The 23,787-nt window shown below is 33.8% G+C and overlaps 1 protein-coding gene across 1 annotated transcript in view; it reads right to left on the minus strand.

The window, feature by feature from the left end:
* The window catches only part of LOC308622145 (bifunctional heparan sulfate N-deacetylase/N-sulfotransferase 4), a gene marked incomplete at both ends in the record, with an annotated part of 257,940 nt that extends 237,819 nt beyond the window's left edge, over nt 1-20,121 (minus strand). The window contains one exon of the mRNA XM_081243310.1: nt 19,144-20,121. Within this exon, the coding sequence (XP_081099436.1) occupies nt 19,144-20,121 (978 nt within the window). The remainder of the gene's footprint in view (nt 1-19,143) is intronic.
* Nucleotides 20,122-23,787: the final 3,666 nt, after the last annotated feature.

A 23,787-nucleotide genomic window follows, 5' to 3' on the forward strand; every position in this document is an offset into this window, starting at 1 on the left:
TAAATAGTTTCCAAGTGCTATAAGACTGAGAGGATATGTGTGCGCACACACACACACACACATCACACAAACCCACACACATCTCTTACACATTCTTGATTAGTTAAAATAATGTTCAGTTCTTATTTAATGAAAATCCAGATTTCTATAAGGAAATTATAAACCCACATAAAAGAAGAAGAAGCAGTTTCAGTTGAGAGGCTAAAAAATATACTGTAGTTTCCATTTAAAAATTTGGACTTTTTGTTTTTTTACAACCAAATAAAAAACAAAAATACAAATATCCTGGTATTTTAAAATAATCTGTATTCCCTATCATCTATGACTTTCTGTGCATACAGATCAATTCATACACAACTAAACATATAAAAATGTTCTCAACCTTTCACTTCATATCCTGGTATTTGTAGTGGGATAATAGTTAATAAGACCAAAATTCTTAAGATGGAAGAACCAGGGTGTAAAGCTCCTGTTTTCCTACAAACTCCTTAACTTCCAACACCATTTTAAAAAATCAAATTTGCAGCAATACAGTGAATGGAGATTTAAAATACTGAAAAATTACTTTAAAATAATTAAACTCTTACAACTTCATTTAATATATTTCATTAAAATATGTTTTCAAGACTCTTAGATTCATTCTGTATATCTGATGTTTAAACAAAGCACTTTTATTAATTTACTCACTAAAGTAAAGATATAGCCAACAACAAGCAAACCATTAATAATAATATATATGTAGCATTAGAAAATAGTCTTGAGATAAATAAAATATATTTCTAAAAAGCTTTTCTTCCTTCCAGTATTACATGGTAAGAACTGAACAGACTAGTTGTAAGGAGACAAATTTTCAGATCTTTGGAGAATAATCACTTTTATGAATGTGAAATATATAAACACATATGCATATTTAATATATGCATTTGGATGATGTATCAAAATCGAATGTTCATAATGGAGGAATTTAATAGATACATAATATCTAATAATTTTTAAGTTAAGCTTCACTACCTTATGTTAAAAAATATAAAGGTATTAGATGAGCTTGGCAAAGGAACAAATTATGAATTATGATTCCTATCTTAAATTTTCATTTATTAGGGTTACATCTTCTAATGAGGACAGTCAAATTACAAAATATTTGTTCAAATAAAAATATATAGAGATAAGCAAACACTCTGCAAATGTAATGATCGATGGAAAAATTCAAGATCAAAAGTCAATATTAAGAGGCATTGTAGTATATTTGGTAGGAATTAAGACTTCCAGAATTCAAATAACAACTTTCCTACCTTCTGGTTATGTAACTTTGAAGAAATTTTTAAACTCAAAGCATCTCTGTTGCTTCCTCTGTAAAATGGATTACTAGAAGCACTCATGACTTAGATTCTTTTGAGGATTTGAATTAAAATCCATAGAACACTAAGAATAATGCTTTTCATAGAGTCAGTAGTAATAAAAATTATTTTCTATTATTGTTGCTTTTTTACCTATTGCTTTGTTTTGAAATGTCCATTTTAACACGTCAATTCCATTCTTTACTATGGTATCCCTATTATTTCATTTCTCTTTCAGTCAAGTGATCCAATCACAGTAAACACACTAAAACTATGCTTAAATTATAAGACATCTGGCAGAAATTTCAAAATTTTAAAATCCAGTCATATTTTGTTTCTGAAAACAGTTGCATATAGGTATGCAGTTTACATTGAGCATAAACTGTTTAAATATTTCAATTTAGTCCTGCAAGGCTATTATTTTGGCTGACTTAATAAACATATCAATTTACCCACAGTGCTTGAATGAATGACTGGGATACACAGATACAGCTTTGTTTTTTGTGACTAGAAATTTTCTGCATAGCTACACACATATATACACACACTTGAGTGCATGCACATACTCACATCAGAAATGGGCAGTGTTCAGATGTGTGTTTATCTAGATGCCTGATGTCTTTTATAGGAATATATATATATACATACACATACATATATATGTATATATGTATACACATGTTTGCATTTGTATATAAATAAATATATATAGAGGGACCCCTTCCCACTTTTTTTTTCTCCTTATTGTGCATAGGAAATGATACTTGTATCTTTTCAGAGCTGTCAATTCACCTGAGCCATTACTTTCCTGATGAACAGGACTTTTTTAACTGTTTGAATTATGTTAATGATATTAAACTGTATTATTGTCCTAAGTGCTTATTCTTTTACTTGCATTTGAATAGCAAAGCAACGTCAATAATACTATTGCAGATGGAAAAAATATATTTGATAATTTTTTTGTGGCGGGCTTGTTGCTATAACAACGGTTTTCAAGCTAAGCCCTATAAAACTGCTTTTTACGTTTGGATGAGCTAGTTATCCTAGTAATATACTTGCCTTTTCTATGTTTTGGTTTACAATAGAGGAAACAATTCTTTTTGTTTTCCTGTTAAATTTTATTACTTTGTTCTGAGATTTTAAAACATAGTTTAACTTTAACCCTGCCAATGCGCACCACCTATTATTTTCTTTTTCTTTTTTTCCCTTTTTTTTAACACTTTAAGACATTGAAATCCAGATGTGCTTTTCTACAGCACAACACACAGCTTTGAACCCATTTCTTCTGCTTTGAAGTAAATACAGCAATGTTTAAATGTAGCATATTCTGAAACAGTTTCAATTTCCAGATCTCTTTTAATTTCCTTTTTTCAGTAGTACAAAGTGAAATTGTACTCCACAGGAACTCCAAACATTTTTTCTTAAGTAGAGCAGTAAAAAAAGGCTTAGAATTAAATTATATAAACTTAGCAGGTAGTAAAAATTAATTGTGTTTTATATTTTAAAAAAATGGTTTCAAAGAGTCAGAACAGATGAGTAGCTGGCACTGTGCAAAGTTCTAACATGTGCACATGCACGGGCACAAACACACACTCAAAATTGAATTTATTGAGACCAAGAACCAAGAACTTATATTCTTTCTTATTAGCATATAGCACTGAACAAAAAATTATTAAAACCTTAGTATGATGAAGAGAACTGTCCAAAGTATAGCTCCATCCCCAACAACCAAAATAAGAAAAAGAAAAAAAAAATCAATTGACTTCTCCTGATTATAACAATAAGTACGGTGAGAATTGATCATAACCAAAGTGAAGAGATATTGGAAGGGGTATTAAGCTGGGTATGGAATGAGCAATATAATCTTAGGGAATTAACAAAGTTGTATTTTGCCCCTTTGCTCACAGAACCCTAGCCACATACCTGTGTACATCCATAGTGTTTCATTTCATCATGCCTTATATTACCTTCATTAGGGAAGGGGTTCTATATGGTACACATGTGACCATACATGGATGTAATATTTTACAGTGAGAATTACAAAGAGATGCATTTAGTTTTCCAGTGAGCTGAGAACTAGCACAGATGTGCAGAGACCAAGGACAGCCATAGAAGAATGCCAAAATGTAGACATTATTAACCTAGAGAATTCAATGATTTTTCCTTATAAAACTCTTCTAAAGAAAAATTTTATATAGAACATTTCTCTCTTAACCCACTTTTCCTAATCTACCACTACCTTGTGTTTCATCCAAATTTCTTTCTTTAAATAAAAGTGCATTCATAGTTATTCTACTCTCTACTAATCCGCAAAATTAGTCACAAACATTTCAAAGTTTTCTAAGATTTTTAACTAGTAGTAACTAAGAAAAACATTCTACAAAGGCACATAAGGAGCAGTCACAAGAAATCTTAAAACTTTTATAATAGTGTACCTGGAACTCACCTAATCTTACTAGGTAAGCTCTCTCTAAAGCTTTGGTATAAGACCTACTTGTCCTGTCTTAACTTGAGTTATTCCCATTAAAACTCTAAAAATGGAAGTTTTAGCCATGGCAATCAGAGAGGGAATAAAAGGAATACAAATTGGAAAAGAGAAGTAAAACTGTCACTGTTTGCACATGACATGATACTATACATAGAAAATCCTAAAGATGCCACCAGAAAACTACTAGAGCTAATCAATGAATTTGGTAAAGTAGCAGGATACAAAATTAATGCACAGAAATCTCTTGCATTCCTATACACTAACAATGAAAAATCAGAAAGAGAAATTAAGGAAACACTCCCATTTACCATTGCAACAAAAAGAATAAAATGCCTAGGAATAAACCTACCTAAGGAGGCAAAAGGCCTGTATGCAGAAAACTATGAGACAATGGTGAAAAAAATCAAGGAGAATACAAACAGATGGAGAGATATACCATGTTTTTGGATTGGAAGAATCAACATTGTGAAAATGACTATACTATCCAGAGCAAACTACGGATTCAATGCAATCCCTATCAAATTACCAAAGGCATTTTTCACAGAACTAGAACAAAAAATTTGACAATTTGTATGGAAACACAAAAGTCCCCAAATAGCCAAAGCAATCTTGAGAAAGAAAAACGGAGCTGCAGGAATCAGGCTCCTTGACTTCACACTATACTACAAAGATACACTAATCAAGACAGTATGGTATTGGCACAAAAACAGAAATATAGATCAAAGGAACAGGATAGAAAGCCCAGAGATAAACCCACGCACATATGGTCACCTTATGTTTGATAAAGGAGGCAAGAATATACAATGGAGAAAAGACAGCTTCTTCAATAAATGGTGCTGGGGAAACTGGACAGCTACATGTAGAAGAATGAAATTAGAACACTTCCTAATACCATACACAAAAATAAACTCAAAATGGATTAAAGACCTAAATGTAAGGCCAGACACTATAAAACCCTTAGAGGAAAACATAGGCAGAACACTGGATGACATAAATCACAGCAAGATCCTTTTTGACCCACCTCCTAGAGTAATGGAAATAAAAACAAAAATAAACAAATGGGATCTAGTGAAACTTACAAGCTTTTGCACAGCAAAGGAAACCATAAATAAGATGTAAAGACCACCCTCAGAATGGGAGAAAATATTTGCAAATGAAGCAACTGACAAAGGATTAATCTCCAAAATATACAAGCAGCTCATGCAGCTCAATATCAAAAAACAAACAACCCAATCCATAAATGGGCAGAAGATGTAAATAGACATTTCTCCAAAAAAGACATACAGATGGCCAACAAACATATGAAAAGATGTTCAACATCACTAATCATTAGAGAAATGCAAATCAAAACCACAATGAGATATCATCTCGCACTGGTCAGAATGGCCATCATCAAAAAATCTAGAAACAATAAATGCTGGAGAGGGTGTGGGGAAAAGGGAACCTGCCTGCACTGTTGGTGGGAATGTAAATTGATACAGCCCCTATGGAGAACAGTATGGAGGTTCCTTAAAGAGCTAAAAATAGTACTACCATATGACCTAGCACTTCCACGACTGGGCACATACCCTGAGAAAACTGTAATTCAAAAAGATACATGTACCACAGTGCTCATTGCAGCACTATTTACAATAGCCATGTCATGGAAGCAACCTAAATGTCCATCGACAGATGAATGGATAAAGAAGATGTGGCACATATACACGATGGAATATTACTCAGCCATAAAAAGGAACAAAATTGAGTTATTTGTAGTGAGGTGGATGGACCTAGAGTCTGTCATACAGAGTAAAGTAAGTCAGAAAGGCAAAAACAAATATGTATGCTAATGCATATAAATGAAATCTAAAAAAACGCTACTGATGTGCATAGTGGCAGGGCAGGAATAAAGACACAGACATAGAGAAGGGACTTGAGGACATGGTGGGGGAAAGGGAAGCTGGGATGAAGTGACTGAGTAGCATTGACATATATACACTATCAAATGTAAATGACATATATACACTACCAAATGTAAAATGTAAAATGGATGGCTAGTGGGAAGCTGCTTGCATAGCACAGGGAGATCAGCTCGATGGTTTGTGACGAACTAGAGGGGTGGGATAGGGAGGGTGGGAGGGAGGCTCAAGATGGAGAGGATATGGAGATATATGTATACATTTAGCTGATTCACTTTGTTGTACAGCAGAAACTAACACAACATTGTAAAGCAATTATACTCCAATAAAGATAAAAAAAATAAAATCCTGTTATTTCAAGAGCCCTTGTCTTCCCTCGGATGTTTTCTTTTCTACCTCCCCCTTATTTCCTGTATTGCTTATATTCTATTAGTAAGTGACAAATACAATATGGTAACAATGGCTATTTTGGTACATAAATCATTCAAATGAAATTCATTTATACTCCAGAGTACTGCTACACAGTTGTCAATCAATGTCTTCCTACTTCATTCTGCAAAATTTGCTAGGTCTTTTTTCATTTGTGTCATTTGAAAAAAAATGTCCAACAAGGTTCATTGGCCTTAAGATGAACAAGTGTCAGCAGAGACATTCTTATGTCTCAATTTAGTAAAAGGTTTTGAAAGAGAGAGCAATTTACTGTATTTCCTGTAAATTACTATAACTTCCTTTTCACTGTGAAAATACAAATTGTGTTCTTATTTTAAGAGGTCAAAGAGGTAGTCTTCTTTAATCATCAAAAAGTTGCAATCAAGTAAACAATTACTGGCAGTCTAAGAAATTTAAAAACAGAATTTAAATTGTAGTTATGCAACAAAAACTAAAATTTCATTTAAAATATTCAAATAGGATAGAAATTTAATATTTGAAACATAGCTTATAGTTTAAAATTTATGTCTTGAATGTGGGGACTAAGATGGAGCCAATTTTGAGGGTCCATCCTATGTATTATTAAATATTGTTTGGGAGGCTGGTATATATTTGGGAGTTTGTGTAATAAGAAATGATACATTTTTTCTAGCAGCAGTATTTCATATGAACATGTCTCCAGAGACACAAAAAATATGACTTTTTCTTTAATTGTAGGTTGAATGCAGCATTTATAAGAGTGAGAATTCCTTAAAATAATTAAACAAATTAGGCAAACTATAACATGTAAATAAAGTAAGCAAATTTTATCATTTAAATTAGTATTTTAAGTGATTTCTAATTTAGTATGTTGAGAAAGATTTTGGAATATTGCTCTGTTTATAATATGTGATATAGTCCAAAAGTTATGAACATTTCTACTTGTACGTGGAATGAGGTTAATGTTGGAAAAGTAATAGTGAGTGTGAAATCAATGCTGAGGTATTTAAGATGAAATGTGATATTTTACAACTTACTTTCAGGTCAACCAAAAGTTTTTTTAAAAACTTGAAAAAATATAATGGTCAGTAAGTATAAGAAAAGCTATTCAACCTCATAAATAAACAGAAAAAATGCTAATAATAACTCATATACAATTTTAAGCCCATCAAATAGCCAAATAATTTAAAAGTCTGAAAATACCAGCACTGGAGAGAACAAACACTACAAAGAAATTAAGTTTAGTGAACTAGAGTTAAGCATCAATGTGGATGAATATCGGGTATAAAAGTAAGGAAAGGGTTTTCCCTGGTGGCGCAGTGGTTGAGAGTCCACCTGCCGATGCAGGGGACACAGGTTCGTGCCTCGGTCTGGGAAGATCCCACATGCCGTGGAGCAGCTGGGCCCATGAGCCATGGCTGCTAAGCTTGCACCTCTGGAGCCCATGCTCTACAACGGGAGAGGCCACAACAGTAAGAGGCACACATGGTGCAAAAAAAAAAAAAAAAAGTAAGGAAAAGAACTGCAGAGAATATGTATAGTAGCTAGTTACCTCTCCAGTGGAAAAAGTAGTATGTGACTCAAAAGGTGCTGGTAACATTCTATATCCTAAGCTAAGTGGTGTGTACAAGTCTGTTCTTATTATCATGCTTTAATTATAGATATTCCATATATACACTATTTAGAATGTATAAAGTATTTCAATATTATAGTAATTAAGAGACACATCAGAGGAATACCTGATTTATTTGGAAAAAAAAAAAAAAAAAGAGGCCAAAATGGCTCTGAATTCAAAACAAGACTCTGAACTCATCTCCTATCATGGGCAGACCAAAATTACAACTCTTTACAGAGCAACTATCTATGTGAATGACCTGGAGACTAACAGAAAAAAATATTTCAACAACTAAAGATATAAAGAGCCACAATGAGATGGATGGCAGGACAGAGATGCAGTATAGTTAGGATCCACAACTCTGGGTGGCACCCCACAAATGGGAGGATAACTACACAAGGCTGGAGGAATCACAGGCCCTGAGTTCAGGCTATACTACAAAGCTACAGTAATCAAAACAGTATGGCACTGGCACAAAAACAGATGCATAGATCAATGGAACAGGGCAGACAGCCCAGAAATAAACTCTACATTTCTATAGTTAACTAATCTACAACAAAGGAGGCAAAAATATACAATGGGGAAAAGATAACCTGTTCAATAAATGGTGCTCAGAAAACTGGATAGCTACATGTAAAAAAATGAAATTAGAACATTTCCTCACAACATATACAAAAATAAACTCAAAATGATTAAAGACTTAAAGTAAGACTGGAAACCATAAAACTTCTGGAAGAAAACATAGGCAGTATCCTCTTTGATATCGATCTTGGCAATATATTTTTGGATTTATCTCCTCAGGCAAAGGAAATAAAGCAAAAATAAACAAATAAGACTACATCAAACTAAAAAGTTTTTGTACACGAAGGAAGGAAGGAAGCCATCAACAAAATGAGAAGGCAGCCTACTGAATGTGAGAAGACATTTGTAAATTATATATCTGATAAGGGTTAATATTCAAAATACACAAAACTCTCACAACTCAACATCAAAAAAAACCCCATACAATCTGACTTAAAAATGGTCAGAAGATATAAATAGACAGTTTCTTCAAAAAAGACATACAGATGGCCAACAGACACATGAAAAGATGCTCAACATCATGAATCATCAGGTAAATGTAAATCAAAACCACAATGAAATACCATCTCACATCTGTCAGAATGACTATCAACAAAACAACAACAAATAACAAGTGTTAATGAGGATGTGGAGAAAAGGGAGTCCTCGTCCACTGTTGGAGAGACTGTAAATTGATGCGTCCATTATGGAAAACAGTATGGAGGTTTCTAAAAAAATTGAAAATAGAACTATTATATGCCTGGCAATTTCACATCTGGGTATTTATCTGAAGAAAACAAAAGCACTAATTCCAAAAGATTTATGTACCCCAGTGTTCATTACAGTATTATTTATGGTAGCCAAGGTATGGAAACAACTTCTCCATTGATAGATGAATGGTTACAGAATATGTGGTATATATGTACAGTGGAATATTACTCAGCCATAAAGAGTGAAATCTTGCCATCTGTGAAGACAGGAATGGATCTAGAGGGTATCATGCTAAGTGAGATAAATCAGACAGAGAAAGGCAAATACTGCATGTTCTCACTTATATGTGGAATCTTAAAAAAAAAAGCAAAGAAACAGAATGAAAACAGACCCATATTTATAGAGAACAAGCTGGTTTTCCCAGAAGAGAGTGGAGTGGGTGGTTGGTCGACATAGGTAAAGAAAATAAAGAGGTACAAACCTCCAGTGATAAAATAAATAAGCTACAGTGATATAATACACAGCATAGGAAATATGGTCAATAATATTATAATAACTTTGTTTGATGATGGTGACTAGACTTACAGTGGTGAACATTTCATTAAGTATGCAAATATCAAATCGCTATATAGTACACCTGGAACTAACATAATATTATATGTCAACTATATTTCAATTAAAAAAAAAAAAGAAGTAAAGAGTAGTGGGTGGAAATTATCAATCCCAGCAAAGAGCTAGAGAGCAAAGCTCAGGGTAGACATAAAAAAATGAAGGGTTGAATGAAAATAAAATGCAATGTCTATGACTGCTTTAACAGTTTAATCTGTTATCTGAATAATAATAATAATATATTCTACCTGCCACAAGATTCTATAATCAAGATGCTTTTCTCAATGATAATTTAATATATTTCAGAACACACTGTATTTCTACAGAGAGTATAAAAGGAGTAAGTTTTTATTTTGTTTTTCTCTTCAGTCATTCTTCAGATATGAAACAATTTTGTAGCATATTTTGATGATTATCATTAACACATACTTAGCTGGCCTTAGCTGAAGAGCCTTATAATAATCTGAGCTAACTAATTTTCTAATTAATTAATCACTATTTATATAATCACAGAGAATGACAAAATATACAAAACCAGTCAGAAAATATCCCCTGTGCTTATCCCCATGGCTTTTAAGGCATTAACCATGAGATTTAAAGGCTGTAATAGGGGTTGTTTTCCTCCTTGCTGGGAGGTGACCAGCTTGACTGCTCTTTCCAAAATATTTTCTAATATCTTCTCTTTCCCATGGAGACAATTGCTACACCTTGAGTAGCAAAATGGAGCAGCATGGACTTTGTGTTCTTCCCCTGGTGTATCAAGAGATTGCTCTCTGCTCAGTAATTATCTTAAGTGAGCACTCAAGTTAGTGTTAGATCCATTTCTATTTAGCCTGTTTTGAGTGCAAATGAATTCAGGGAATGTCTAATCCTAAATTAAAATCTAGTTTGTCCTGAACAGAAAATCCTTACTTGGTAACAGGTCTTGTTTTAAAATATGCTTTTTAAAGAATAATAATTGATTAATATGCAGAAGACAGGTGTAAATGAAAGTATGCCTCTAAACTCCTTGTTTCTAACAAAAAATAGACATGTTCACAATAACTGATATCATCAAGAAAATAAATACATAAAAACTAAGTAAAATGCTCTGAGTAGAATATAATTTCTCAGTACAGTAACTAAAATGAAGATTTAGCTTCTTTGTTCATTTAATACTTAACCCCTATATATCATTACAAATTTCAGAAATATTTATAACATAGCGTCATTTGGTACATCTCACAGTCATGTTAGGAGGGGGTCCTACTGCAATTCTTGTTAATCAAAGGGTCATAAATAGGATGGAAAAAGTTCAAAATGCCAAATTCCAGATGAAAGATTGTACCTTCTCTGCTGCATCAACACAGTGTGTCCCCAGTTAGACATTCCTTTAATTTAATTTTCCTGAGGACTGCTGGTACTTACTGAAGTTTTAGGCTTTCTTCCTTATAACCAATGAGAGCCTGAGGGGATGGCTAGCATCTCGGTACATGAAACAATTTTTCTCTGTCTGAAACTAACTTGTCATGACCTTGGGTTTATTACGGGATATCCAAAATGATGCATTCCACCTGTTTTCCTTCTTATTTGATTCCTTCCCTTTAGTTATCATAAGATTGCAAGTATTAAGCTTGATGGCTTCTAAATCTATACTGCCACCTCTGATGGTATCTGAAACTCTAGATCTATTTTTTCAAATGCCTACATCTGGATGTCCTATGTTGTTATTAGATCTTAAACCAAACTCCTCATCTTCCTAGCGCCTTTTCCTCTGCCCGATTCTGCATATGTTTATGGACACACTCAGGCTAAAACCCATGATACTACGGCATCTGCACTTTTTTTTTTTTTTTTTTTTTGCTCCTTCACTGAGCATGTTTCCAAGTCCTGTCAATCCTGCATGGCCTCTCCCAGTCTCCCCTTTCCATCATGACTGCCACCAAGCTCTGTCTTGGCTCTGTCAGGCCAGGCTCTGTCCTATAAGCTTTCCAGTACTTATCTCATTCAGGGCTCATCCCAATACTAAGAACTGTGTTGCTTTCCATCAGTTCTACAGATTTGCAATCTGAGAATTGGAGAGGTTTTCAGACATGTTCGGGGTTAACTAGTACGTGTAGATGCCCAGACTGAAACCCAAACACAAGGCATTGTATTCTAAAAGAAAGCTTAGACATTCAGGACAAATAGTCTGCGTTTGCTCTGCTACTTACTAGCTAGATGTGTATCGATATTGCTATGCCTCATTTTACTCATTCAGAAAATGTACAAAATATTTTCTCTTAGTGTTGTTGTATTAAATGATATACTACCTGTTAATGATTATCCCAGTGCTTAGTGTCTTTTAATATGCTAAATAAATACTATTTTAAAACATGTATAAAAATTATTATGCCCATATAGTTGTAATAGGCTGTTTTAGGTCTTCTCAAAAATATCTCCCTTATTCAAACAATATATTTTTCTTCAATCCTAGATCTGATCATGTCACTGTCTACCTTAAAATCTTCAGTGATTCTAATGGTATCCTTCTACCCAGAGAGCTCCATATTATGGCCACAACCAAATCTTCAGCACTTAGTCCCACTACTAGTTCTTATTTACTTTATCATCCAACTAAGACAGAAACTTAACATTTGTGCTGATAGTCTCAGCCAAGTCTGAGGTTGGGCTGACCTGCTGGTCAAGAATCTACTTCACCATCTTGATTTGCTAGTGTTCGGTCAAACCATCACAGAAGACTCAAATGTCACCTCTTCCAAGAAATCTCCCTATTTACTAGAAGAAGAAATATCATTTCCCTTCCTTTGTTCCCATTGCCCATAGTAATGTTGTCATGGCACATATTGTATTCTGCCTCGTAATGCTGATAATTGTGAATATGTCTTGCCTATACTACTGAAATCAAGAACCTAATATTTCACATATTTGTGTAAACTCTATAGTGAAGAATAATATACAGAGCCCATAGGTGAGAAATAAGTGATTTGAGCATTTAATTAAATTATATTAAGTTAATATATAAACTGTAAATGTTTTTAGCTGAATGCCCAGTTTGGAAGAGAGATTACTGGTGTATATTTTCTCATGTTTTTCATTTTTGTCATTTAAAAGTGTACTTTCATAAAATTTTGACTTTTTTTTTTAAGTGGAGAAAGACCCTATTTGCTCCATAAAGGAATATTTTTTTGGAAAAATATGTTTTCCTTCCACTGACAGAGTTAAATATATGGCCACTTGAAATAATTCAGAAGAAAAAAAAAAACCTGAGACATTTACATTGAGACTTTAGATGAAAGAAAGCTAATTATAATTAAATATACCCTGTACAGTGGCTGTCCTCCTCCGAGTATATTTGAGGACAATATTGACTCTGCCAAAATACTTATATGTAGCTTCTCCTTCCAGTCAAGTCAAACTCTACTTACAAGAAACATTTTAAATGCACCCCAATGTTCATAGCAGCATTATTTACAATTGCCAAGATATGGAAGCAACCTAAATGTCCATGAACAAATGAATGGATAAAGAAGCTGTGATATATATATATATATATATATATATATATATATATATATATATATATATATATATACAATGGAAAACTAATCAGACATAAAAAAGAACGAAATTTTGCCATTTGCAGCAACATGGATGGACTTGGAGGGTATTATGCTAACTGAAATAAGTCAGACAAAGACAAATACTGTATGATACCACTTATATGCAGAATCTAAAAAATACCACAAATTAGTGAATATAACAAAAAAGCAGACGCAGATATAGAGAGCAAATTAGTGGTTAGCAGTGGGGAGGGGAAGGAGGGGCAACATAGGGGTGGGGGAGTGGGTGGCACAAGCTATTGGGTGTAAGATCGGCTCCAGGATGTATTGTACAACATGGGGAGTGTAGCCAATATTTTGTAATAACTGTAAATGGAAAACAAACTTCAAAAATTGTATAAAAAATTTAAAAAATATATCTCCCATCTGAAAAATAAATTAATTTAAAAAACATTTTAATTGGCACAGTAATTCTCTCTATGTTTATATAGAACATGGATCATTCTTATAAGTCTTTGATAGTACCTGCTTTTTTTTTTTTTTTTTTTTTGAGCCAATTGAGTATCTTCAAGTAGTACATAAACTTCTTGCATCTGGGCACCTAAGGAGGTTCTAAATGCAAGTTTTCCCTGGATATCTAAAGAATCTGAGTCAGTGTCAGGGCTGTAGTTTCACACAAGTCTTGCTGATGGGTCCTCTCTCCTTTATAGGATTATTGTTGTGACTGAGTTCCTGCTTCCAGGTCTGTCATACCCTCTCTGCCAAACTCCATGTTTTCAAATTCCACCTCTTCCACTATCTTCTGTTCCGTTTTTTTTTTTTTTTCTTTTCAGAAAGAAGACTTATGCCCACAAACCTAAACCATTCATTCTGCTGTGAAATATCCCAATAAATGTTGACCCCCATCTGCCTGGGCCACTGCCTAGCTCTTATGCTACACTTGCTGATTGCATGCTGGCTCACTTGCTTAGAAACTGCCGAGGAGCTTTCAGATGCTGCTTGATTAACTCTGATGGGCCATCCATCCAGTTCCTGCTGCCTGGACTGTCCTGCATTGTTGAATCTATACTGGTTGATAATGTATCAAATCTGGAGTCCAGCTACCACATACCAACCTTTCCTTTTAGTCTCTTTTTTTTTGCTTGTGATTCCATTTATTCTAAGATATCACAGATTCTTTAAAAAATGTTTATTAAGTTATCAAATATAATAACTTGTTTCAGTTACAATTGTAAAATGTTAGAAAACTAGTGTTCAATTGCCATTGTAACCTCTCATCATCTCTGTTGATGCTCATAGAACCAATAACTTTCTATTTTCTTAGGTCACTTCTTTAAATATCATGAGATTTCTTTCTTTTTCTCTTCCAGCCCTTACTAAATCTATAACAAGGGTCTTAACTTTTCTTCTATGCTAGATTTCTTTTTTCCTATTCATAGTAATCTGGCTCCTGTTAAATATGGTAATTCCTACAAGTTTGAACTGGGATTTTATTTATATATTTACATTAATAATAAAAAACACCTTTCTCAAATATTTTCATCATATCATTTCCTTGTTTAAGAACAGTTTTCAAATAGCTATTGGGACTAACCAAAACTCATTTCTCTGTATTTTAAGACCCTCTATTAACTGTCTTCTTTAAATCTATTAACTTAACATCTCTGTTTTAGTCATTCAATTTGCACAATTTATTACTTTTGCACTATAAATCTTTGAACCTATGATTTTCAGTGCAGGAAATATGGAGTCAAACAACTGCATAAAGACTTCCAAATTAAGACACTGGTAAATTGCTTTACCTGGACCAAACCTTAATACCAGTCTACGTATAGATCCATTAAAAACACTACGTGGGGGAAAGAGTCAAATGAATTAGCTAGCTAGCCACTTATTTTGGACTTCAGGTTTATAACATAGACTTTTTTCCCCCTATTTTTACCTCTGACTCAAAATATACATATCACTTGTTTTGAGACAAAACTCAAAACTATCCTTAAATTGTTCTTTTTTAAAGTAATAAGTTCAATTCTGAGACTAATTAGTTCTGCACTCACCAAACAGTTAAAAAACAGTGTAATGCTTGTCAATATAATATTTTCAAATCAGGTCTAAGATTACTTATTACATATGTTGAGATAATTAGATGTATGGGAAAAAACTGTTTCACCACCTAATTTTGGAGTTGACTTATGCACATGAAGATGATAAGTGACAGTTAAGGTCAGTGATTATTTAAGGACACAGTTTCAGCTTGGGTCATTAGGGCATCTGTTGCCTTCTCATAAGAAGTTGGACTTGAGATAGCTTTTGAAATATGAGTAGATTCAAGGAAAGTATTTTAGTAAAGGCTTAGAAGCTGAGAAAAGAGGTGAACATAAACAGTATCAATCCATCTCAGGGGAATAGACAGTGGGCTAGCCTAACAGAAACAGTGTATATTGAGTAGTAGTAAGAATAGATGTTGAAAAGGTAAATTGAGCCGGATTACATAGGGCCTTAAAATAAAGTCTGGATTTCTCAGGCAAGTAATGTCTTAAATATAGTCTTATACAGAGTAGATGCCCAATGAATAAATGGATGCATTTCTTCAAGAAATCTAAAGACGTATAAAATGTTAATAATGGTGTCTTGTTGCCAACAGAGAGAATAATGACAGGTCAACAGAATTGATGAAAGCACCAGAATTATTTATAGCATCAATAATATATTTGATTTCATTTCCAGTGTGGAAGCTTACATTTACCATCGAGAAAGAGCATTTATTCTGTCTTAGGGAAACTATGTAAAAAAGAACATATTTTCTCAATTCTATCAAATTTCTATGACTATACCAAGTGTTAACAACCGAGGGTAAAACATTGTTCATAGAAATCAGGTTAGTGGTCTCCAAAAAGACTTTATAAATTACGTTTTTAATAATCAGGATGGCCCTTTATTATTTTACTTTCCTCTAAAAAATGCATTATCACTCAACTGATATCACTTTGGGAATGAACATTACCTACACGTAAGTAGGGCCATGTTGAAAACAAGAGTTGCTTTCAAAACCAAGAAAGAATAAATTCAAGTGTATAAGACATCACCCTCCATAGGGTGATGAAGGTCATCTTGCTAATAGAGCTTTAGATTTACAGGAAGTATTTCATGATGGCCTTGAGGACCACACAGAAATATTAACAAGTGAAAACATGACGATATTTTCTGACTTCATTCATAGCTAATATTTCACAATCTTTTAAAATATAGTTTTTACAAGTTTCTAGACATTAAATTTCTCTCATATCTTGAATTTTTAGATACACAGTGAAATTTAATTAACAGTCAGATGACAGTTACTGAAACTGAGCTTAATTTTGCTTGCCTTAGAAATGGACATATTAATTTTTATATCAGTGGCTTTGGTCAGATGAGGGCATGATGAAATAAGTTAAAGCACACAAATCTCAAAAAAAAAAAACTAGATGTATTGTAGTTTAGATATGGCAGAACCATGTAGTGGAAAGAATATGGACTTTCAAGTTCAGTTGAAAAACTTGCATTATTTTCACTGCATCAAATTCTGTGCCTTAAAAACACTAATTCTTTAACAGTATGATCCAGAATCTCTACCACAAAGTGAGAAAATTGGCTCAAATAATAATATGCGGGTATATGTTTTGTCCATAGAGTGAGGTGGTGCTTCAGTCAAGGCCATGTTTGAATTTGTTGTTGATTGCTCCCAGCTATGTGCTCCCAGTCCAATCATGGGAGTGGCCTGGGGAAGGTCCAATCATGCACATAGCCAAGGTTTTTCAACCCTAACCCTCCAGCTTTCCTCAATTTGCTCTACTGAGGAACAGCATACTTTTACTCTCTAATTTAGAATAATATAGAAAAATGTCACTAGCTATCCAATACCCTTGCTCTGGAAAATTTGGGGAGATTTTGAGGGAGGATGGATTTCTCCTCATCTATCATTGTGTAAAGAAATCTTACACCACCAGAAAAGGAACATGAGGATGAAGAACTGGTGGTATGCAGAGCTTTTCTACACACAGTTCAAGATTCTTTCCCACAAAATCATATTTATCAAAAAAATAATAGTCAAAAGAGAAATCAAGTTCCCAAGACTAGAACTATAATTTGTATATTGAAAAACAGTATTCCCTATTGACCTATAAGTAACCCAACAAGTTATTTCAGTTCCAGTCAAGTTTCTGATATTCTTTGGTTAATAGTTCTGAGCAAGAACCAGATACAACACCCAAAGGGGCAGAAAAGAGTATTTTCTTCAAAGTGACAGTTAACTTAGCATGGGCACATGTGTGTGTGTTTGTGTGTGTATAGAATATACAATTAGTATACATGTGCACATACATACACACTATATATATATCTATATATACACACATGCAACATTTCTGATTCTTTATCTGTCTGTGGCATTGTTCCAGCCTTTGTTAAATTTTGGTATTCTGTTATTTTGTTTGGGGTTATGTCACTCAAGAAGTCCTCAGTAAGCCTTGAATATTAGTTGGGTAGTGGTGAATAGCTATTTGTTTTCTATTGAGAATAAGTAATAGAGCTGAATTTGAGGCAGAAAAATTTGTTAATAGTTATAAAGAACTTTTTCAATTCATACAGTTTATGAGACTAAAATTAGGAAACTTTTCCTTTCAGGGTTTCAGGATAGGAATCACTCAGAGAACCATTTGAAGCACATGACCTTGCCTTAAGTTTTTGATTTTAAAATTAAAATAAAACTAGAATTTACATTAATTAAAAGGAATAGTAAATACAAAAAAGCGTAAGTAAAAAAAAAAAAGAAAAATCTAGACAGAATTCAAGAGGGATTACTTAATTCCTTTACTACAATACCCAAAATAAAATATTTGGATCCCAGTCAAGTGATACTTCATTCAGTGGCTCATTAAAAACAGAGTTCACTGGTCCACACGTATTTTGAAGATTTTTAAAAAGTTAACTTATTTCACTGGTTTTAATAATATTTTATTATAATGGTCATAAGGTGTTAAGATGGGGGGAAAAAAAGCTGTTATATTGAGGTTTCATCTTTGGAGGATAAAAAGCCTAACAGCAGAAATACAAAAAAGATGACATGATCTTAACAATCTCTAGTTCCTTTATTATTCTAAGCTGTGTTCTATTATTTTTGTTTATATGCTTGCTAAAATTACTTGTTCACAGAAAGAATTTAATTATATATAAAACAAGATAGGCACAAGTGAAGACCTTGAATCAAGATGATAAAAAAGGGAATTATTCTCAGAATTACCTACCCACCTTAGTAAAACATATTTGACTTTTCCTTTATCTGATAGCAATCACAGGGTGAATTTGTTATACTGAAGCCAATTTGACCTTAGCCTAGAAGTGTTACCAGTTAACACTGCTGTGTTACCCAAAATGATGTGATAATAGAGATAGTGATGGTAGATCCTGAGGTCAAGTCCAATACCACATCCCCTATAAAACTTTTTTTTTCATATCTATATTTACAAATGTATGAACATTTCATATAGACAAGCACTATGCTTACTTGTTATATATAAAAGTCTTAGGCTGCTTCTCTATCTTATATTTTAACCACCATTGTCAAACCTAAGTAGGGTAGGAGGATCTGTCCAGTGATAGATTTTCATGACTGCTACAAACTGCAATGTGTGTGGAGTAATGGAGGCTGTTCTATGGGGTGCTGGCTGGGATGGGCAAAATCTAAAAGAGGCAAGGAGATTAAGTTCAAATACTCTTTGGGATATTTTATTTCTATGTCCTTCTGAAGCATTTTGGGGGTGGGTGAGGAATGGTTAAGGCTTAGTTTAAATTTTACTTTTAATGCTTATTTTATCTCAAATTTACTGCATCTTAAAGTTTTGAGTAATTAGAAGTCTAAAATATTCAAAATTCTATTTCATCAATACCACAGAGTTAGTGAAAGAAAAATAATCATGTGATTTATAAATGTTCTTACCTTCACATCTTTGACGTTCATCCTTGTTCCTTCCTTCCCAACAAAGATATCATCAATGTCCACAAGGATATACCTGTCCAAAGACAATGTCAGCCTCTTCCCTGACAAGAAGGAGATGGCATCTATGAAGATGAGCTTGTGCAGCCAAAAGTTTAAGTTGTTGCCAAAGAGAACTCGCTGAATTCCATCATGAAGCCCCAGATCCTGAATCACCGTCGCATAGAGTGGTTTGCTGGAGAAGGATGAAAGGGATTTTTCTGTCTGTAATTCAGTTAAAAGCACAGGCTGGTAGGTTGAATGATTATACTGGAAAACTGTCCAGTCTTCCCCAGGAAGAGGGCCTTTCTCAACCTTAGGGGCTTTGGTAATATGCAGCAAAGGAGACTGAGGGTTGACAAAACAGTCCTTTAGAGCTAGATTATTGAAAAGGTTTAATGGAAAACCTTTTAATTGTGTACTTGGTGAGCTGTTTTCATTGGCTTTATGAAAACCAATTATACTAACACTGTATTCCACACAGTATTTTTCTAAAAGCTCTCGATTCCATGAGTCCATGCTGACATACTTCAGAATATTTTCATAAATAACTAAAGTATATTTCCCTTTGCCATTATCTGTTAGAGGGGGTATGTCTCCCTTGCCAGGGGCGATGACCATATGGAACTGAAATCGGCTGGACTCCAAGATAGCGATAATATCTTGACCAAGTTGAGAGTACTGGCTCTCCACAAACAGGAGGACAGTAGGATCAGTTTTGGATGTATCAATAGGTTTAACTGTCTTCAGCTCCATTGACCGATATGGTAGGATTTTAACGTCAGTACATTCTGCTGCTGCAGTGGTTTCCATAAGTGTCATTTCCTGTTTATAGCCAGAGTAGAGGAAATAGGCAGAAATGGCAATGCTCACCAAGCAAAAGGTGGCTAAGAGAACAATCAATGTTCGAAAACTTCTCCGAAGCTTCACAGTAAGATTCATTTTTTAAAATACTGCTTTGGAAGCTTTTTCCAAGTTCTTTTCCTAAAGTACCATCATAAATAAAGTATGAAATGGTACAAATGCTACTTCCCACAAGTTCATGTAACCATTGCAAACCATGTAAAATGTTTGATGGGATTGCAAGCAAGTTAACGTTGGAGGACAGTGGACTAGGAAAGTAAAAGTTGAAGAGATTTTGAATATGTCCAATACCAAAGGTTGCTGTAGAGTCCTCTAAACATTACCTGAAAAAGAGGAGAAATATAATGACTAAAACAAAAATAGTAATATAAGTATTTACATGTATACCTATGCTGATATATAAGAAACATACATATTAAAGATAAATTTAGTATGTGAATATGTTATAATATTAATAACCCAATGTTTACAGTCTAGATTTTACTACTTAGAATGTAGTAGAATTTTTTCATGCCTTAAAGAACATAGACCCTATTTAATTTTGTCAAAATATTCATCTATATAGAAATACTGATTGAGATCATTTTTCAAACTAGTCACTTCAAAAAAAAAAAGAAGGTAAGAAATAAAGTTTTAGTGTACAATGGTAAAACCATAAAACTTATGGTAAAACCATAAAACCATAAATGGTAAAATCACATTTTTTAAAACCATAAAACTTGCTTCTGCAAGGCTGGTAGACATAAACATACACAATTAGGAAATCAGGTATGCATGTGGGGTTTGGAGCACTGCTTTTAAGTATCACTTAACATGCTTTTAAGTATCTACTTAGGTATCTGGTGTTCTAAGGTGAGGGGATGATTTTGTCTCAAATACATAGTAGTTACAGGTTTTTCCCTTTAGTAACATTCTTTTCTGAAGTCACAGGGAGACACTTGGCCTTCTTCAGCGTAACAGCCAAAATAGAGAGGATTTCTCTTTCACCATTCTTAGAAGCAAAGTGAGAGAGAAGCTATGGGAGAAAGAACAAAATGAGAAGAGGATCTTAAGATCTTTTTAATGAAACAGAGACCAGAAACCTAGATGAGAAGAAAAATCTTGACATGTTTTTCTCAAAGCCCATTCCTAAATTTGGCTGATTTCTCTAATTAGAATTAAAATTGTTTTCGATTATTACATTTTATCCAACAGTCAAGTGTTCTACTTCCCTAATCAATTTCTTTTAAAAAGAAAAAAAAGTAGAAAAAAGAAAAAAATTAGAAAGCATTAACCCCAGCTTTTCCAAATTGCTTCACCACAAATGGACATAATTTTCCATTATTTTTGACTTTGATTTTTAGTGAATTCCTTCCTATACAAATTTTCTTCATTCTCCTAAGAACTGTGTTAGAATAATTATGGAATTTTCTATTTCCCAGTTTGCATCCTAGGAAAGTAACCAAAATAGGTTATGTTTTTAATCTGTGATACATATACTTTAAGGTGTGTATTATTGATGTACTATATCATAGAGAATCAAATTAGAGTGTTTTGTAATATGAGTTGTATATTCCATCACACTGCAAATATTTTGAGTTTCTTTTTATTTTTTAATTTGAAGAAACTGAATAATGATTAAAAGAATATTAGATTAAATGATTAAACATCATATTATATTGCTTTATTTTTGTGTTCTGAAACACATTTTTTCTACTTAGTAATTTAAATTTTAAAAATCAACAGTAAGTTGAAATAACATTTGTTTTTGTCTTAGATTTTGGAAAAAAAATTTAAAACAATCTCAAAGGTACATGCGTTAAAAAGTTTAAATTTCTACCAAACATTTTGCTTCTTCAGATTCCAAATATATAAGCAGGCCTGAATTTTCCCCTTTGAAATAGTGAGCCAATTAAAAAAATCTCTCTAGTAATTTCAAATTCACTTTAAAAGAAAATTAACTCCACATACTAGGGACTTACTAATACAATGTTATCAGACATAATTTTTAAGATAATTATTTGTTCCCCCAAAACCTTTCAATTTTTTTAAAGTTCTGTTCCCTTTGAATACACTGAATTATTATTTTACTAAAAAGAAATAAAATACAGTGATAAAAAGGCTTAGGTTTGGTATAAAATATATAAGCCAATTACGGTCTACCCTCTACTTTTATGTACGTTTGAAAATGTTCATAAAGTAAATTTTAAAAGAAAAATCAAATTAAATTATATATATATAATAAATATTGAAAGAGATTTGGAATTTGCCAAAGAAAGTTATCCATTCTTTATTATATTCCTTCCCAGACTTCTCCAAGCTCATGTATTTGATTAAAAAATCCATTTAAGGAGACATGGAATCAGTCCCACTCCCACCCACCCCCCTCGCATCACTCCACAAAAGTAGAAATCTAATCCACATATTTTGGTGGTTTGTTTAGTATTTTCAGAATGCATTCAATCAGGAACTTGAAAAGAAACTAAGTGCATGCCAAGTTAATATTTGTTAAATCCTTATCTATTCTGACATCACAAATCTGACTTTTATTTTTGAATGTACAAAGTATGAGATGTCAGTTTTGCATATTAGAACAGCTCATTCTAATATGCAATAGTGAAAAGGAAATAAAAAAGCATATGGAACTAGAATCTGCCAACCAAAAGCATAAATAAAATTTAAATGCGACATTTATTTAAAATTAATAAGTTCAGAGTTAGAAGAATGATAGATGCAGATTACCACCACTGTAGATATATGTCTGACTCTGTGTTTGTGTGCATGTATGTGTGTGTGTTAATCAAATGAGTTATACTTCCCATTCAATCCCGTTTATTCTTCCCTAGCAAAAACTGGCCAGTGGAGGTGAGGAAGCCTGAGCAATAAAAGATAATGTAACAAGCAAATTTACTTATGTCCTATGCCTGAGATAAGAAATGATATGGTATGCCAAAGAGATATAGTATATATATTTGGGGAGGGGAAAAATTTCCCCCTAGCCCACTTGGTTCTTTGGGGTGCTCTAACAATTAAAAAAAAAAAAAAAGAAAGAAAGAAAGCCTGAGAAAAACAAGTTAATTTCATATGTATGGAGGTCTCATAGATATAGGACTTAAGAAGTGACCAAAGGAGGAGAGGGGGAAGATGGCGGAAGAGTGAGACGCAGAGATCACCTTCCTCCCCACAGATACATCAGAAATACAGCTACACGTGGAACAACTCCTACAGAACACCTACTGAACGCTGGCAGAAGACCTCAGACCTCACAAAAGGCAAGAAACTCCCCACGTACCTGGGTAGGGCAAAAGAAAAAAGAAAAAACAGAGACAAAAGAATAGGGACGGTACCTGCGCCTCTGGGAAGGAGCTGTGAAGGAGGAAAGGTTTCCACACACTAGGAAGCCCCTTTGCAGGCGGAGACTGCAGGTGGTGGAGGGGGGGAAGCTTCGGAGCCACGGAGGCGAGCACAGCAACAAGGGTGCAGAGGGCAAAACGGAGAGATTCCCGCACAGAGGATTGGTGCCGACCAGCACTCACCAGCCCGAGAGGCTTGTCTGCTCACCCTCCGGGGCGGGCAGGGGCTGAGAGCTGAGGCTTCGGCTTCGGTCGGAGCGCAGGGAGAGGACTGGCAGCATGAACACAGCCTGAAGGGGTTAGTGCACCACAGCTAGCCGGGACGGAGTCCGGGGAAAAGTCTGGAGCTGCTGAAGAGGCAAGAGACTTTTTCTTGCCTCTTTGTTTCCTGGTGCGTGAGGAGAGGGGATTA

The sequence above is a fragment of the Mesoplodon bidens genome (assembly GCF_964165515.1).
Source record: "Mesoplodon bidens genome assembly, chromosome: 1".
Classification (NCBI taxonomy): domain Eukaryota; kingdom Metazoa; phylum Chordata; class Mammalia; order Artiodactyla; family Ziphiidae; genus Mesoplodon; species Mesoplodon bidens.